Source organism: Etheostoma cragini, chromosome 5 (assembly GCF_013103735.1).
Source record: "Etheostoma cragini isolate CJK2018 chromosome 5, CSU_Ecrag_1.0, whole genome shotgun sequence".
Classification (NCBI taxonomy): Eukaryota; Metazoa; Chordata; class Actinopteri; order Perciformes; family Percidae; genus Etheostoma; species Etheostoma cragini.
Genome location: NC_048411.1, coordinates 14607671 through 14626649, shown reverse-complemented (window position 1 = coordinate 14626649; position 18979 = coordinate 14607671). Strand labels below are relative to the sequence as shown.

The following is an 18979-nucleotide window of genomic DNA, read 5'->3' as shown; positions in this document are numbered from 1 at the left end:
ACCCCTGGTCTCATCCCACTCGCTGCCTGCCAGGTACGGCTAATGTCCATTTTTATAAGCAAAGGAGCAAAGAGATGTACAAGGTACAAATGAAAGAGAGAATGACTCTCTGTCAAAAGTCTCTTTCAATGCGCCTGAGGCTACACTTGCATCATGTAAGACTAAATAAGACATTCTGACCATATGTGAAATAAAATCACAAGGGATAGACTGAGCTGCAAAGTTCTTAAGTTGCAAGAATAAAACAAAAAAAATCTTATAACTGCATTTGCAACACACATCGCACTGTATGCTTTTCCACCATACAGGAAATATTCGTTTCATGATTGCTGAAGAATCTCTAATGATTCTTAGATATCTTAGATATCTCGGATATTTTACTAATATCTCACTAACGTATTTGTTACAGTACCAGTTTTCTTTTCACTCTGCAGTGGCAATTTGATGCACACCATACACATAGAACAATTATGCACTTGAAACTGAGACTGCGGGTTGTTCTGACTCACACATATATACAGTATATGCTGCAAGGTGGAGTCAGGCAGCCTGATTGTCTGAGGCTAATAACAGTAGAGTGGGAGGAAGGGGTGCACAGAGGAGAAGTTAAAAAAGGCTATGAGGCTTGCAGTGGGTGTAGGCGGATGTCTGGGGCTAAACGTGTGTGCTGTGTGTGTGTTTGCATGAGGGCACAGTGAAAGTGTAGGCACATTGTGGTACGCTAACCCTATTCTGATGAATGTGTGGGATGGGAGGATCGTTGTGAAGCCCGAGAGCCAATCTGCCCAAGACCCTCAGTGCAGCCTGAGGGCCTCCTCAGTGCCTCCCTCTACCTGCCTCTCTCTATTTTCCACTCTCCTGCTATTCAAACACTCCAGGATTGACTGAATAAAAAGGCTTTCTTGTTGTTTCAAATGTGTGAATTTGTCCATTTTTTTGTAGGACATTTCACAGTTTGCAAATTTTACCAATTTGTCAACCAAATTATTGATACTTAGCCCTGACTTGAAATATTAAACAATTACTAAAACATTTGATCTTATGTTGCGTTGATGAACCACGGGCAAAACGTCTCCAAATCAAATTCACACCCAACTGACTATACTTGAAAAAGGTAAACCAAGCCAAAGTTTTCCTAGCCATAATTACAATTATTCTTCTGAATTCTTCTTCCATCTTTAAGAGCGGCCCACATTACCGTAAACGCACAATGCCCTCCTCTGTTGAAACTGAGAATTAGCTGCTTCGTTACAGCACAGCTAGAAGCCTCACGACAATCACTCTGCAGCAACACTGTAATAACTGCGCTGTGCCTCAACAAATAGACATTACAAAATGTGAGAAATATAGATGACACAAACACTTTGTAAATGTAATTTTTTGCATTTGAAATGATGAGTGGTGCAATATACAGGGCTGGAATCAAATAAAGATTGTGAGAGAGAGAGGAAGAAGAGAGTGATGCAGAATCAGTGTGCGTCATGGAGCTGAGCAGCAGACAGAATAAGGTGGTTTTGATCAGGAGTTTCTCTGGGATAATTGTCAGGATCTGCTGTTTGGGAGATGACTGACAAAAGGAAAAATATGACAGTGAAATTTGTTGAGGAAACATGAAAATGTGTCACACATCCGTCAAACAAAGAAATGCAATATTTATGGATTCTTGAAGAACCTCTCTCTCTCTCTCTCTCTCTCTCTCTCTCTCCACACACACACACACACGCAAATTGTCAAAGTCTTCTCAGCGTCTTCTCTGCGAATCATTCCTCATGTCGTCATGCGTCTCTCTAACGTTCTCCCATAAAAGGATTAACATGCAAAAAAGGCTGTTTACATAACAATGACAAGAGTGTTTAAAAATCCACACTTCAAAACGTGATTATGATAAGCGTGTAAAAGTTTTAACAGAGCCTCAAGCTTCTGTGGGAGAGCATTTTTATTCTTTTACTAGCAGTAATGTCATTGATGATTAAAAGATTACTATGAGTACCGTACAAACACTTCAAATAATGTGTATTTCAATTTATATACAGTACATACAAATCTGTTTTTCCTAGAGTAATTGTTGCCTTCTTTTTTATTATCAGAGTGTGTATATATATATATATATATATATATATATATATATATATATATATATATATATATATAAAACTAGGGGAAAAAATGTATCCAATAATTTTATTTAACCAATGATTTGATGCAGGCTATTATTTTTATTCTGTTATTATTGTTGTTTTTAGATATAATCTGATAACAATATTTGTTCAATTTTAGGTTGAGTCTATTGAAACATTACACACAAATGTGCATTTGCACAAATAAACAGACCCATACATTGTTATTGCTAATTGAAAGAAAGAAAAAGAAAGAAAGAAAGAAAGAAAGAAAGAAAGAAAGAAAGAAAGAAAGAAAGAAAGAAAGAAAGAGAGAAAGAAAGAAAGAAAGAAAAGAACACTGAAGGAAAAATCCTTTTTCAGAGAGCCAGTTGATTAATTAGAGCTATCTGTCTGAAGACCTCCTGGTTAGACAACCTCTCCTCCCTCACCTCTCTTTTTCTCTAACACACACACACACACACACACACGGACACACACATTCAGTCACAAAACACTCACACACCTACTAAGAAAACAAAACCCCACTAATCATCTGAAGCCTGTGCTCTGTAGGTGGGGCCCAGTCATTATCAGGCCTCAGCAGTGCAGGTTTTTGTTGGTTTTAGCTCTGCATCCTCAATCAATCGCTAACAGGAAGAACTTTAATCAGGGTTTTAATGCAGCTGTACAAGAGGTGGGCCGGCCCATTGTTTGGGTCTGAAAAGGTTGATCGGAGGGGAGTCCTCTCGCGTTTCTTTACATTCACCTGCTGGGCCCTATTGGGTCTCTTTCTGAAAGAAAAGGACAAGGGAAATGAATAAAGAACACAGTGTGTCCGCTCAACCAGCCTATGGGTTAATCAAAGAGCTACTTGTCATCTCCACAGAGCCTCACAGTTCTGGCCGTTAAGCTCTCCTCTTCTCTTTCCCATGCCAATTCAGACACGCTGAGGAGCTGGGACAAGACGAACAACAGCGGGCCATAACACAACCATGAGCTAATGATATGCTACTCTGCAATCAATGTACGAAGGAGGAGGGGGGTGGGGGTGCTGGGAAAGGAGGACAGAGAGGAAAAACTTTATGAATCGCAGAGAAACGCAATGTTAAGCGTCTAGATGTGCGTGGGAAAAAAATGACATAAAACCTAAAATGGATTCAAAAATGTTGAACTGTGGGAAAATGCGTTTTTTATTGAGTTATTTGGTTTAATACGAAGACTAGTTACATTCAAACACCCACAGTTGGCCTACTTAAACTGCTGTGGTGGTTCCACACAGAGGTTATGAAAACATTAATGCAACACACACACACACACACACACACACACACACACACGTTTTGTTACTTTGATATTTTTCTTTGCATTTGGGTATTTTGGTCATTATTGCTCACACCTTAGCCATGCACACACGTACATTTGAGCAGGAATGCAATTCAAAGACCTCCTTCAGAGATTTAAACCATGCACAACTTGCTAAGGTGGCGTAAGTTCAGCCCTCACCAAGACCCTGGATTTTTTAAAAAACTAAAAGGAATTAAATTACAATTTCATCAAGAAATTGCCATTTGCAAAAGTGCAGTGGGGAAACATTTGCTCAGTTTCAAAGCCTTTTAAATGAGGCTCTTTCCCCATCTAGTGAAAAGAGAGGGTAATTCCCATCATCCTCACAAGTGTGTTTGTGTGTGTGCTGTGCGAGTGCTGTGCATGTGTGTGTGTGAGTGTGTGTGTGTGTGTGTGTGTGTGTGTGTGTCTGTGTTCGTTGTTTCTCTTAAATGAACATCTCAAGACTACCAAGAAGCAGAATTAAAAAAGGAAATGAAAGTGTTAACATAATTAAAATAATTTAATTGGAGATAAAGTAAAAGGGAAAAACTGTATTTGTACTGTTATCACATTAATTATGTATTTCCTCTGCTTAATTTTCCTCACACAAAGACCACAAGAGGGCATTATTTAATCAGGGCATTGTCTAAATCTATTGCAGATTACGATAAAAAACTGTGTTTCATTGTTTCCAATAACGTGACGTAATTTGCCGCATTATTATTATTATTTTTATTATGTTTAAATTACCATTAGAAATTGTAACGCATTTCAGACTAACTTGAAATGCTTTTTCATACAAGAATTTGTGAATATGAATTCAGAATTATAATAACAAAGTTTCCTTTGATGCCAAAAACGATGCCATGCCAGTCAGCCTATGAAAATAATGGCAATCATTTTCAACAATTAAACGTATTTATTCCCATATTTTCTATTGCGATAGGCCTACATTTGAGGAGATGGGATTGAGATGAGCAAAGGCAATCATCATTTTATATCAACATGTTTTCTGTTAAAAGTTCAACCTGACATTTATGACAATACGTGGTTAAAACACATGCAATTTGTGGAGCACAGAGGGTGCTTTGGAATTATGTGTGTACTTTAAACGTCAGATTTGTCAGAGACAATGTAGACTGGTGACTAATGGCTGATCCACCTGACAAGGCTTTTTGTTGGAGTCCAAAGGAAGTCTACAGGAGGCCTTCAGTGCTCTGAAAAAGGAATTGATGCGCTTGTATGAATGCTCTTTAACAAAAGGGATGCCGGCACTTAGGAAAACAAAAGAGAGGAGGGTGCCAGTGATTATAGTTGGAGCACTTCAACAGCCAAAGCCCAGCTTTCACACTGTCAATTAGAAGAGCGTCAGAAATTATACCTTCTGGTGATTCATATTTCTGAAATATGTTTTGATGAAATGTCTGTGGTTATAGTTACAGAAAGTACAAACAGAAATATTAATAATTTAAAAACTGGATTTGTATCATTCTTGGGCAAAAATGTATTATATTTGTTTGTGAGAAAAACATATTTTGGCTTTTTCCACATTTAAACAGGTATTATATCTGTCTATCATTACATTTGGTTTTATTTCGGGGAATCAACGAGGCATGCAAACTGTGAATCTTTCTGAGTGGAAAATTGTAAATGCCCTTGTGTTTAATTCATAACGACTGCGTTTAGACTCACTTGAGCTTGCTTAATTAAAACAATTCTAAATGAGAAAAGTACACTGTCTGCACATGTCGGTTTAATTTTCTTCCCTTCAGCTTTCATAAGCAACATTTAAACGCTTATTTTGGCTGATTTGCAGTGTTTGAGTGCTGGTGTTCACAGGCACTCACTGCAGAAGGTCAGCCTTTCACCTGTAAGTCGAGAAATTACCCTGCCTAATTTTTGCCGTTCTTCAGGTGCAGCCTGACAGCCTCCTTTGCATTTTAATGCAGACAACCTGGTTATTAAATCTTAGAGGGCTTTTTTTTTTAGTCTGAAATAAATGGTCTGGGTTGCTGGGCAACCTGACTTGATCAAACATGGTCCCCCTCCCCCATTTTCAGCCTCATAATTCTCCATCTGTATTCAGGCATCTAGTTCTTAATTAGATTAAGATGCAAAAAGCCTCTGTGAGCAAATTCACACTGATGTGTGTATCTCATCCACTCGCCTTGGTGATGTACACACACATTTAAAATAGAATTTTTTGGTGAGGTATCTAATTTTTTTTGTAATTGATGCAAGTTTGTGAAGAAGAATGTATCTATTTTAAATGTAGGATTTGAACCAAAATGTTAAATTTATTGTGACATTAGATCACTATTGTGAACGTTTCCATCTCTGATAGAAATTAAATACACGTGTGTATTAAATTATATATGTATGTATGTATATACACATACATATACAATATATATGTATATATATACATATATGTGTATATATATATATATATATATACTATATATATATATATATATATATATATATATATATATATATATATATATATATATATATATATATATATATATATATATGTATGTTACAAATGCATATATTTTAAATGTAATATTTTTAAAAAGAAAAAAAAAAATGCCTCTCAATTACACAATATACAACCCACATAGTAGACACGTCCATGCTTGAATACACACATACACTCCAGTTCTTTGGCAAGAAAAAGAGAACAGTGCCAACAGACTTAGACATTACTCTGCAGCACACTACACATGCATCCATTTCACCCTAAAGGCCTGGCTATTTGGAAAAGTGAGAACATTGCATTGATATAAGGGGTCATTTGGAGGACTTGCTGGAGCTTTGTACTGTGAAGAATTTGGACTTTCAACAGAATGGCTGCACTTTAACATCACTCCATCTGCCCTTCTCTGCATTTCCCTCAAAGCTACAGTGCTCAGAATGATATTTGTTTTTCACTCCCCGGTGATTTAAATCCTTGCAGCCATTCACAAATGAACACTGAAGTTACATTGTTTTCTAAATAAAACATTTCCATGTAAATTCACTGAGGGAACTAACCTGAAACACTTTTGCACTGCTTGTCTTCAAGGTAAGGTTAAATGCATCATTTAATTACACTCAATTCTCACTGGTCCTACTGTGGAGGAAGAAGTATGCATATAGCAAACCAAGGACAGTTGGATTTGCCATAAAGAGCATGCCATTTTTTTTCTCTCCCTGGAGCCATGGCTTTGATTGAATCCTGAAATGAGTTGAAATGTCACAAATCCCTACCAATAAGCTAGAAATGAAAATTGGCCTTGGGGTTTTAATCTTCCCATTAAGGACATGCTTAACACAGTCTGTTAAGTGTGGTTGAAGTGCATCAAAAATACAACATCATTACGTGTATCTGCGCACTCAGGCAAAATGTCCCGAAAATTCCTCGATGCTGAGGAAGTCTCTCTGAGGAAGTGCAATAGAGTTTAGGATCAGGCCTCCACAGGACTGAAGCCAGAGAAAAGCCAAGGGGCAGCTGGGTCTGAATCAAACCTGGCAATATTTGAGCAAAACAGCTAGGTAAATCCTGAATTTCCCTGCAGAACGTTTGTGATATGAAAAAAAAGGAAACTACTGATAGGTTCTGATGTCTGAACACTAACATATAAAACTGGCTTTTTAATCACAATCTTCCATTACATATACCACAGTACATCTGGCTACTTTTATATTAAATTATATATGATACCATCTGCAATGTCTTGTTTTATTAGAAATAATAAACTCTTCCTCTACATCAGCATCTGCTTTCAGGCTGGTAATATCTGTCTTGCGCTGAATACACTGATTTGATACAACCATCGTCCTTCCTCTCTACCCATCATCGCTCAGGTAGCTGTGTTTTCAGGAAACAGAAAAAATGACTCTCCTCGCTGCTTAGTATTCACGTCACGTAAAGTGGGTCTGTGTTCCTCATTTAGTTCTGTACTGTACAGCTGGGGAGCTGTCCGGCGTGCGGCGGCAGTATGCAAATGACTCTGGATTTGAATGGAGTTGGAGGTAGACACAAAGCTCAATTAGAGACAGAGAGGGAGAGAGAGATGGTGGGGGAGCTTTGAGTGTCTGGAGGGGAGGGGGAGGGAGACAGGGGGGAAAAAAAACATTGGCTGCTTAATGCCAACCTGAGGAAACCAATGTACGGACACATTCAAACACAAAGGCACACACACTGATGTGAATGCAGTTAAATAGCCAGGCAGATTTGAACATTCCTCAGACAGGCAGCTGATCTCTGACAGGCTCAGACAGCTCAGTTCTGTCATGTGTTTCGGTCGCACCAATCACACTGAGAATATCCCCCATCGTCCATATCACACATGTCATCAAAACAAAAAAGGTATCAAGCAAGCACAGGTGCACCTCCTGTTTTGTTAAAGCCCATGCGGCAAAAAGTAGGTATAAAGAGGATGGTGGCCATTTTGTTCTTGGGTGTTAGCCGATGCCCAGTAGCAGTACACATCACCTGACCCAGCGCCTGCATGACTGTCCTTGGAGGAGTCTCTGACATCAGCACTGCCACTCCTGGTTGCCACAGCAACTGGAGCGCAATGGGGGGGGGGGGGGGGGGGGGGGGGGGGGGGGTAGGGCGTTGGTGCTGGATAGAGGGCAGAATAATTAATATGCACATACAGGGAGTTTGAATCAGGATTTAATTGTATTTGTTGGTGTGTGAAGCTGAAATGGATTGAACGCTACAGCAAAAACGGGAAATATCAGAGAAGGGGAAAAAGAGATTAAGCAAGCTCACTGGTCAGATAAATCAATTGCATCGTTGTCAAGGTTATTTTTAATTATTTCCATTCATACAAGAAAGTAACTTCAGAGATGAGATGAGACGGTGGGGAGGTGGGCTACTAGGTGGGGATTATCTTCATCCTCTTCCTCCACAACATTATCATCATGAATAGTTTACAAAGCCAAGGTGATGCTTCACACAGCATAAATCCGTCAGTCAACGGCTGACTTTGTGTCCATGAATTGCAATAATTTCAGCATGCCTAGAAAGGTTTTCATATGCAGCTGAGAAATAACAGACAGGAGTCGACTCTGGGTTGATGAGACTTACTTGATCAGAGAGGCTCAAAGATCATTCTGATGATCTGGTGATGCCACCAAATAACCCAAGTCGGATTTTCCATTAAACACTGCCTGTCAGATAATACAGGCACAACCTTTTGTCACAGACATACACACTCAAGCCTGACTTAACATTTTGTCTCTCTCTTTTCCAAATCACCTCTCACACACACACACACACACACACACTCATAGCGATACACACAGAGAGTTGTACTTGCTGCCTCGGTTTCAATAGCATTCAAGCATTTCTTCTGCAAGCTGCATTGATTACTGCCAAAATTGTGAGTAGAAAATTCAACATGAATGTAACAAAATGCATTTGTTTTTAAGATATTCTAACACAAGATAAAAAAAAGACAAAAATGTGTCATCTACACCACCACACTGCTGAATTATGCGAAATAGCAGGAGGAAAAGTGTTTGGTTATACTGACAACACAGACGTACAGGTATATGCACACAGTCACTCACGCACACATGCAAGCATATACACACAGGCGCGCATACAGTACACGTTGCAATGGTCTCATCAATAATGCATCGGCACTTCATGTTTATGCAATTGACAGGGCAAGACCTGAGCGATGGATACTGCAGATGTAAAGCTGGCGCACATTGAACGTGGGCTGGAGCATTTTACATCCCATCACAGACAGAGCTCAGACATTAAAGTTCAAATCTTTTCCGCCTGTAGAGAAAGAGATTAAGATAATAAAACAGTCCTCAGCACATACCTGTTAAAGCCTTATTTCTTTGATTCTGGTTTATGCAGGCTTGAAGGGCTTCATGATAACACCGCACTACGGAAATAAAACTGTAGCTGTGGTGATATGCAAATTAACGGCTCCCGCTGAATGCAAGGGCATTTATTATTCATAAATTACTCATGTTTATGCAAATTACGGTATACGCAAACACAGGTGGGGGTTGAGTGGCTCCATCTAAACATACTGTGATTCAATTTCTGTTAGGCTATGCTCTTCATCTAAAATGATCCAAATCCAGGAATTTGACCAACATGCTCGTGAAGCAACTATACTGAAGTTTAAACCAGGTAGTGAGGGAGGAAGTGGAGGGAAATCCTGATAACTGGTTGGCTATTGTATGGATAAATAGTCTTACGCACCATGTTAAAACAGGACTTTGTGGATAAACCTCATTTATCTGATTTTATTTTATTTTTCAAGAGCAGGTTGGTTGTGTAAAAAATCTCAAGATGTGGGACACCCAGAGGGGGTCCTTTGCATAGGTGGTGTATGTTTTGTCAAAAAGGCAGTTACATTTTTTCTAATCAAAATGTTTTGATAAAAAATAGATGGCCAAGGCTACATTTAGCATTAAGTAGGCCTTTGTAAAGTATACATTACAGCAGTGTTGGAGCCAGATACTTGGGCATTTTATTTTATGAATGTAATCCCAAACCTACTCAAATTATTGTGTGTGTGTGTGTGTGTGTGTGTGTGTGTGTGTGTGTGTGTGTGTGTGTGTGTGTGTGTGTGTGTGTGCGCGCACGTGTGTGTGAGCGAAAGAGAGAGAGAGAAAAGAGAGAGAGAGAGACAGAGAGAGCGAGAGAGAAGCCTGATAAACCCATTTGTTGTGCGTACTGTGTCCTAATTTACGGTATTAGCACGTCATCAAAACGGGACAACATTGACGCAAGAGAATAGCGACGCGCATCAGTGTTATTCTATTTTATGGTTAATACAGCTGGTGGTGTTTTTGTATTTTTATTTTAAGTTTCACGAGGAATTAAAGAGGCGGTTTTGTACACAGCTGCCTTCTGCCTCATTACACCGTTGACGGTATCCGGGTGTGTTGGACTAGCGTATATTTAGACACAAATAAAGCGAATTAACGCTAATACTAGTGCAAAGTTGTTCCACTGGGAGCAACAACTGTCAGCGTTACTGTTCCTTCGCTCTGCAGCCATGTTCCACAACAGTTCACAGGGGAAATACTGGATTTTTAAAAGTGACAACGACGTTGAGCAGAAGCGATACAAGGCCAACCAGAAATTTCGTAACAAGATGCTAGAAAGTGGGAAGGTAAGTAAAGCTGGTAACGTTTACGTTACACAAAAACCACAGAAAACCAGAACAAAAGTCCAAAGTGTGACGGTTTCCTTCACCTCCGCCCGTCTCTCTGTCTCAACCAGCCCGGGGTCAGTGAGGACAGGTTCTTGGACCGTCATGAGGAAGACATTCTGCTCCGACACTATGAGAAGAGGATGCTGGACTTCTGCAATGCTTTCAAGCCGATAATGCCCAAGTCTGTTGTGGTATGTGTCTTCTTTCTTTACATCTGCATGGGGACTATACATTTAAATAATAACAATACTACTACTAATGATAATAATATATTACTGCCCGTATGTGTCTCACCTATGCAGGGGACAGCTATCATGTACTTCAGAAGATTCTACCTCAACAACTCCATTATGGAGTACCACCCTAGGATTATCATGTGAGTACACAGAGTGTATGTTTTAGGGGGAATAAAATAAGCATTTCCAAAGCTTAAAAGAAGAATTAGTCCTAGCTCTAGATAATAGTGGTAGGATCCACTAATTGAATCAACACATGAATTAATAAATAAACTCCAGTTGTGTGTTCCAGATGCTGGAAGCAATACTATTTGGAGCAGATGCATAATATTACCAACATATGTTTTTTTTTTGTTTTTTTTTATTATCCGTGGTTTTAAAATTATGTTTACATTAGAGCTGGGTGATATGGAGAAAATCAAATATCACAAATACATCTAAGCTGATATTGTAGGGTTGATTATGGTGCTTTCAAAACAGATTAACACAGTGGGAGTTTTGATAAATTATCACCAATGATGTGGATGCAATGACTTAAGTAGGCAAACAATAAAGTTCAGAAAATGACATCACTTTACTGTAAGGCAGCCTTTAAAACCAGGAAGGGACTACACTTTCACGATATTAGGATATCCAAAATGTAAGATGACAGCCTCGGAATCGATGCCGATGTAATATTGATATATTGCCCAGCCCTAGTGTACGTGTGGCGTGCCAGTTCCGAATATGTTATCAGGTCCTCTCAGCTGTAGCCTGGTTTCTGGACCTCTAAATGCCCGCCCACATCTGCAATTTGATTGAAAACACAATGGCAGTAGCATCTAATTATCTGGCAACTAGAGCTGAGGGGGGGAAAGTACTGATCTATGTTCTATGCAACCTATTTCAAACTCCCCTTCCTGTTTTCAGGCTGACATGTGCATACCTGTCCTGTAAAGTGGACGAGTTCAACGTGTCCAGCACCCAGTTTGTGGGCAACCTTGTGCAGGAGACCCCGGCAGGGCAGGAAAGGGTTCTGGAGCAGATCCTGGAGTATGAGCTTCTGCTGATCCAACAACTCAACTTTCACCTGGTGGTGCACAATCCCTACAGACCGATGGAGGGCCTGCTCATCGACCTCAAGGTAGGGGGATTTCTGGAGAACTTCAAATATCACTCTTGTACTCATAAAATGTCCCAACTAGCTAAGTAAATAGAAGGGCTTTTTTTTTTTGCGACGATTTTTGAAATTGATTCTTTTCCCTTGAATCTGTATTTATTATTTCTTTCTTTCATGTCCATCCACTATAAGAAAGGGAACCCCCCCCCACAAAAAAAAAGTGTTGGTTATACGGTACTTCTAGAATCACAATAAAGGAAAATCCCAACACAAATTGAATCAGCACCCATTTATTGTGAAAGAATTGAATCGGGACAAAAGCACATCGTCCCATCCTTATTAAATAGTCGTGACTTAATGAACTGTGTCCTATTTTTATACATTTCATCTCTCAGACAAGATACCCCACGATGGAGAACCCTGAGTCACTGAGGAAGAGTGCTGATGACTTTCTGACACAGGCAGCCATGACAGATGCAGGACTGCTGTTTCCCCCCTCCCAGATCGCTCTAACGGCTATACTGAACAGCGCCTCGAGAGCCGGCCTCAGCATGGAGAGGTGGGTCTATAGACACGCTCAGATTAAAACAAGGAAGATTGCTCAGTGTGAAGTAGATTTAGTAATGAAATGGCCTTTAAAATAATCAGCTGATAAACATGAACTCTGTTTGGATTGCCGTTAAAGGCAAATGTGCGACCAGAATAAAAAGAAAAACCATCATCTGAAATGTCACTCATGAAGAATTGTTAGCGTGCAAATGAACAATGATGCTTTCGTTGGTTGTTTCACATGCCTAGCTACCTGACGGAATGTTTGCGACTGAAAGAAGACAAAGAGACTCTCTCAAAGATGTATGACTCAATGAGACGTAAGTAAACTGCACCTCTAATGTGACACCACAAGATGGTGATAATGAGCCAGTGTTATAAAGATGCAAAGGGCGAGTTTATGTGACATTTGAAGTAAATGTTTTCTCTGTTCATCCAGGGATGAAAACGCTCTTAAAGAAGTATGAGCTTCCCAAACCAGAGGAGGTGAATGCTTGCAAAAAGAAGTTGGAGAGGATTCATGCTGAATTTGCCAGTTCAAGCAGGTAAGGAGATGAAGTCAGACATTACAGTATGTCGTCACACTATACACTAGCATGACAAAAGTCAACACATGTGACTTTATTGTGGAGAAAATGAAATGTCTTAACTAGTCCTTGTACTGAGACAGAACTAGTGTAGTGACATTTTGGGCACTTTTTTAGTTTCAGCAGTTAATGTTACAATAGCAAAGAGTCATTCTGTTCTGAAGAGTTGTGTATTGGTGCTGGTAGATGTATGCCTTTTGTAATCACCAGTGTCATTTCTATGGCCCACACCCAAGTAAGCAAGTCAAGTTTTCTGTTGTCGTACATAGTAACAGTTTTATTTTTTAGCCAGGTTGTCGTATCTAAGATGCAAAAGGTTCAAGGTTCAGTATAAGGTAGAAAAATAAAAAGGAACGCATGATCAGTTGTTTGAAATACAGAAAGCAAGTACAACACGGCCACATTCCTCCCTACATCACCCATACCATGTAGCACAGCTGATATTGGCATCGCTGATGAGGAGACCTTTAGGCTCATTCGACATCATTAATCTGTATTTATCACAGGTGAGGTTTGTGGTATCTTTAAGTGCAACTACAGTAAACAGTTTGGTAAACTCTTGAGCTATGACAGGCACAGATTCAGACTCTGCAGCTGCTTGAATCATCAGGAGGCACACGACGCCGACCCCTTATGACTTTGAAGTTGATAAATCTGTGCGTGGCATGACTTCTCAGGATGAATCTATATGAAAATAGTCGGTGCAAGAGGTGTGCTGAAACGCCACCGGTGATGGCAGGACAGCAAGAGAGACTGCAAATGGATGAAAGCTTTTGTTCACACCCCCAAGGCTCATGGGGGGTGCAGGTGATGTTTGTTAGAGCAGCAGATATGTAGGCCCACACACTACTGTATAGCAGGATCCATTCAGGGTTAACACATGCACAGGACAGGTTACAGAGATCTCCTACAAACTCTTAGACTATCGTCCAGCTCTGTTCAGCTAGACCATACACAAACACCTTTTACTTCTATACAAGCCTAAGTATTTAATATCAACAAACAAAGCATCATATAAAACTGTAACAAGTGGTTCCAGCGCTACCTGGTAGGTTATACACAAAGACAGTGGAAGTCATTAGTGGTTTAAAGGAAGAGCTTGTATTAAAACCAGGTGGCCGTGCGGATGGTGTGTAGAAAGGGGAGTTAAGGCTTGTGTCATCTTGGAGAGAGGTGCTGTGTTTAAAATTCCCTGATGACGGCAGAAAACGCTACTTCAATACTTTGGATTGCCTCCCCTGTAATCCTCGCAAGTTTTTGTCCAAGGAAAGGAGTGGCTGATCAGGGTGCCACTTTTTGTCTGGTTGTCACGTCAATCGCCAGACGTAACCAGTCAAACTGAGGGAGTGGCAGGCATACCGGGAGAAAAGAAGGTCAGGCCTTGCTCCAGTAGAACGCATCTCAGGTCCATCTTCATAGAAATCATCTCTTCGAGGTCTTATGCGACAAGGCTTCTTATCAATTATTTATCAGTTCAACACACTGTCTGTGTCTGAAATATTTTGGGGCTTTGGAAGGACAGGTTTCAGATATGCAGCATGTAGTTTCCCATGGAGAACTGCCATATTTAGTTTGAACGGTCAAGAATCTAGGCCACATGCTTATAAATACAAACTGACTCAAGTCTTCGGTCGGGCACCTCATGGGATGAGGCCTTACTTTGGCTGGCTGGCTGTGCGCTCTGACTACCACACTTTGATTCTCGGGGAGGGGGTGGGACCTGTAAAACTCACATTACCTGGATGGCAGCAGCCAGTGACATGATGGTGCACTCTGTCCTGTAAGATAAAGTGGACATGTTTGTAAAAGACACATGCTTGGAGAGTCACTCAACTTAAAATGCTATGTCTGTATGCATATTCACACATGGCGTGAACTAGGTTGAATGAACTTCTTGAACTAGAAATGAAGTTGCGTAACGGTTGAAAATGAAAAGACATGGGCTACTACAGCTACTATTGGTGATTATGGAGGTGTAGTATAAAACGAGATGCCACATTATCTACATACTACCTTAATGAGTGTTAAATGGGCTTGAAGGGGTTGGTCACAAATGTTGAACAGAATGAACAATGTTCAACAATTACGGCTTGTAAAGATAGGTTCTGATTCAGAGTTATTCTAAACTTGCTGTTTTGGTACGCGTCGACTCGTAGTAAAATTACTTTTGTATTGCAGCAAACGTAAGAGAGGATATGAAGAAGACGGTCATGTTGCAAAAGAAGCACGTTTAACAGAAGAGGTGAGACAGTATTTTGCATTACAGGCTGGCATTCTGACACTTAGTTAAGCTACATCATTCCTGTAAAATCCTTCTGAAATTAACTTTTTTGTCATTGCAGGAATGGACTGATGAAGACCTGTTGTGAGCATTTATGGTTTTGGATTTAAAGTTAACATGCTAGTTAATTTCAACATTAAACTGTCAAGTTTGGATGACCAAGCCATTATGTAAAGCACAATGGAGTGTCATAGACAGTTATAGTTGCATTTGTGTATATGTTATATTTACTTTTCTATGGGCTATTGTAGACATTTGAGTTTGCTTTTGTCCTGCAGTAAGAATAAATATATTTTTCTACATTTTGTCTTACGGTTTCTGCAGTTAATAAACAGAACAAAAGCCACATGATACTGTGTGCATACATTTCTCCACCTTTGTCAGGGGACAATGAATGACTCAATCTACTTTACAAAAACTGTTTAATAAGTGCATGCATGTCTGATACAGTCCGTACTATTGACATTTTACTGCTGTAAACACTTTCATTGTACTTGGTTTCTGATTATGTGTCTTGTCCGGCATTGAGAAGTTTCAAAAAAAGACTTAACCAAATTATCAAAAAAAAAGCTGATAAAGTCTGAGGGAAAAAAATGCAGCTTATCTCACTTATATACTCATGATTCCAGCAAGAGAATTTATTCTTAATATAAAATAACCATACTTTTCTAAAGACTTTGTTCCAATCTAGAAAACGATGAAAGAACAAAACAAAAAAAATAGACAGAAATGCTAGTTTTAGCACTTTGCGGATATTGTCACAACCTTAAAATAAATCAGTCAATTACAGTATAAAAAGCATTATCGCTCATAATCCAGTTACAAGAAAAGGTCACTGAGAGAACTAGCTTTTTCATGTCAGTTTCCTCATACTGAATAGGAAGGGGGGGTACACTTTGGCAACCTGTGCTATCAAAACACAGTACAAAAACTCTTGAAATCTTAATATTTGGCCCTCATGATGAAGGGAATGAAATGTACCCAAGTCAGAATTGTGAACAGTTTATAAGTGAACAGTATGTTTCCTGTGCATACAGCTGGCAGTCCCTGGTGCAAGTTGTTTTTGTATTTGTGTTTTTAAGTACTGTATTGGTTGTTGTTGCATAGCTCTCTGGTGGTGAACGGGACAAGATGGTGGGTGGGGATGGGCAGGACTATTGGAAGAAGACGTGATGAAGGGGTTGCCATGGTGATGAGGGTAGAGCATGCTAGGTCTCTTCTGCGCTGCACTCCGGTGGAGGATGGAAAGATGGGAGGAGAAGAGGAGTGCAGTACTACCTGTTGCTGTTGGACATGGCATACTGAGTCTGCTTCTGCTGGAGCAGCTCTGTGATGGCCAGCAGCTTTTTCAACACATGCTGCAGACAGGAAACAGGAATTAGATAAATCCTCTGAAACAGGACGGCAGTTAATTGTCCTGTGCGTGCACAGCCATGCATCTCATCAGTCTCTGACCTGCTGTGCTCCCCTCTCGTTGCTCAGCGTCCGGAGCTCGTCTGAGTGTGTGGCACAGACCTCGTGCAGCGCAGCCAGGTCCCGGGACAGGTCCGTCCTAAAGTGCTCTGTGGCTTCAGGGAGGTCAGGGACATTCTACACACACAGTGGACAGTTTTTCTAAGCTTAGGAAGCTCAGTTGGCAAGGAAGAATAAGTGACTTCTGACGATTTGATCAGAAGGAAAAGAATGTTACTCACCCCCAACTCATCCAGAAACATGATCATCCTGTGTTTGTTGTTTTTGATGAAAGGGTTCACACCCTCCATATAGGGCTCCTGTTTGAGGAAAGAATAACCCTTTGTAGAATGAGTCTATCATAACTTACAGCAGACATTACAAATACCATTGAAAATGACTGCACTGATGTATAGCCACTGTCAAAACAATATTTCTACTCAACTGCATGCTATTGTTTCAAGTACATACTCCTCACCTTAGCACCGAATTCAACCAGGTTAGCCAGGTTCTGGACAGACTTAGCCACCAGTGTGAGGGTCCTGCCTGCTGCTGAAGATGGAGGGTCTGCAAGAAGAGAGGGTGGTATAAAACACACATTATTACATTGTCACATGGCAAATAGAGGGATTTTGTGTGTTGTTCAACCCATACATACCAGCAATGATGTTAAACAATCTGGGGTTGAGGATGGCAGGGCAGATGAGTCTTAGGAAGACAAAGCCACTGGAAGAAGAATAGATGAAGTAAGTCGGACTGAATGAAAACTAACACAAAATAACATGCTGAAATTAAAGTTGTAGTTCTAATGGGCAGTTAACACAGACAAAAAGGTATGTTGACAGCTTTTCAACTCTCAAAAGAAGTGTGTCCATTGAGTATTTGTTTTTCTTTACCTTACAACTCTTGTTCGCATGGTGGTGTTGGTGGGCCATTTCTGCTGCACCGATTTCTGGAGACAGCCATAGATGAACCTCAATGTCCTGGATGGGTCATCATCACAGAAAAACAATGACATATTATTTGGGTTTATTAGACATTTGGCAGCCAGTTTTGAGTGATCTACTCGGAACAACACTGTGTGAGTATATGTGGGTTTGTTCTTACGGTGGCAGGATCTCAGCAGCCATGAAGATCTTCTCCACCAGTTCAGACAGGATGTTGAGGAGATGAGCAAGGTTCAGGTTCACATCCTCATTCTTTTCCAGTTTGGAAGGGTTCAGCTTAAAAGCAAAGAGGGAAAGACAGCAGCAGGGGGAAAGCAGAAAACATGACGGTTAATTAAAGCGTAACTCTCTCTCTAACCTAGGGTCTTTTTTGTCAATGTACCCAAGTCAAACTTTCGTTTAAAAGCATATTTAGGACGGAAGCACCACTTTTAAAATATACCATATTCTTGTTATTGCGATCAAATGGCCTTTTGAATGGGAGAGCTAGGGGCACTTTTACACTAGCCTCAAAATAGCTATTTTTAAAACACTAAGAAGGCTCGAAACAACAAGCTTTTGAACAACTCACTGTAGCGGTTGTTCTTCTGTCACCGTCTGCACGGATAAGTGTTAAAATATATATATATATATATACACTACCGGTCAAAAGTTTGGGGTCACTTACAAATTTCCATTCCACTCCATTATAGACAGGATACCAGCAGATCTGGGTGGGTGGCTGATCTTTAATGCAATATCTACGTTTCCCATTATCAGCAACCATTCATCCAATGTTCCAAAGGCACATTTTGTTTACTAATCTGATATTATTTTAAAAAACTAACTAAGAAAACATTAAACAACCCTTTTGCAATTATGTAAGCACATAATGTAATCTGGAAACTGCTGCCCTGGTTAAAAAAAACAAGGCAACTGATCTCAGCTGGTATCCTGTCTATAATGGAGTCCAATGGAAAGTGACCCCAAACTTTTGACCGGTAGTGTATATATATATATATATATATAGAGATTCTGACTAAGGCTCACAGAGCAGCCTCAATCTCAGCCTGGTTGATGCTGTGTCACTGACTGTTTTTTGGCCAGGCTTGCAGAGCAACTGCACTGATAGGATATATAAATGCCAAGTGCTTTTTAACCATGTACCACAGATCCGTTAAGGGGAAAATAGGTTGGAGACATTGTGTATTGCCGTGTGTAAGAGAGAAAAACCCAG

General features: G+C 40.1%; 2 protein-coding genes across 4 annotated transcripts in view; one reads left to right on the top strand and one right to left on the bottom strand.

Annotated features, from left to right (window-relative positions):
* Positions 1–9773: 9773 nt before the first annotated feature.
* ccnh (cyclin H) lies at positions 9774–15666 on the top strand. Its single transcript, XM_034872608.1, has 11 exons — positions 9774–9788; positions 10233–10335; positions 10452–10570; positions 10681–10803; positions 10915–10988; positions 11758–11971; positions 12343–12506; positions 12746–12816; positions 12936–13041; positions 15262–15325; positions 15426–15666. Exons 3-11 carry the CDS (start codon positions 10454–10456, stop codon positions 15450–15452), a joined length of 960 nt encoding a protein of 319 aa, XP_034728499.1. The 5' UTR covers positions 9774–9788; positions 10233–10335; positions 10452–10453; the 3' UTR covers positions 15453–15666.
* LOC117945189 (ras GTPase-activating protein 1-like) overlaps positions 13346–18979 on the bottom strand; it is a 36280-nt gene continuing 30646 nt past the window's right edge. For 2 of the 3 annotated variants that reach the window (XM_034872496.1, XM_034872498.1), the window contains exons 19-26: positions 17924–18039; positions 17713–17799; positions 17475–17542; positions 17295–17383; positions 17059–17136; positions 16820–16954; positions 16643–16722; positions 13346–14861 (exon numbers count right to left, since the gene is read on the bottom strand). In XM_034872496.1, coding sequence (XP_034728387.1) covers positions 14813–14861; positions 16643–16722; positions 16820–16954; positions 17059–17136; positions 17295–17383; positions 17475–17542; positions 17713–17799; positions 17924–18039 — 702 coding nt within the window. In that variant the 3' untranslated portion in view covers positions 13346–14812. The remainder of the gene's footprint in view (positions 14862–16642; positions 16723–16819; positions 16955–17058; positions 17137–17294; positions 17384–17474; positions 17543–17712; positions 17800–17923; positions 18040–18979) is intronic. The other variant, XM_034872497.1, reaches the window with a different exon arrangement.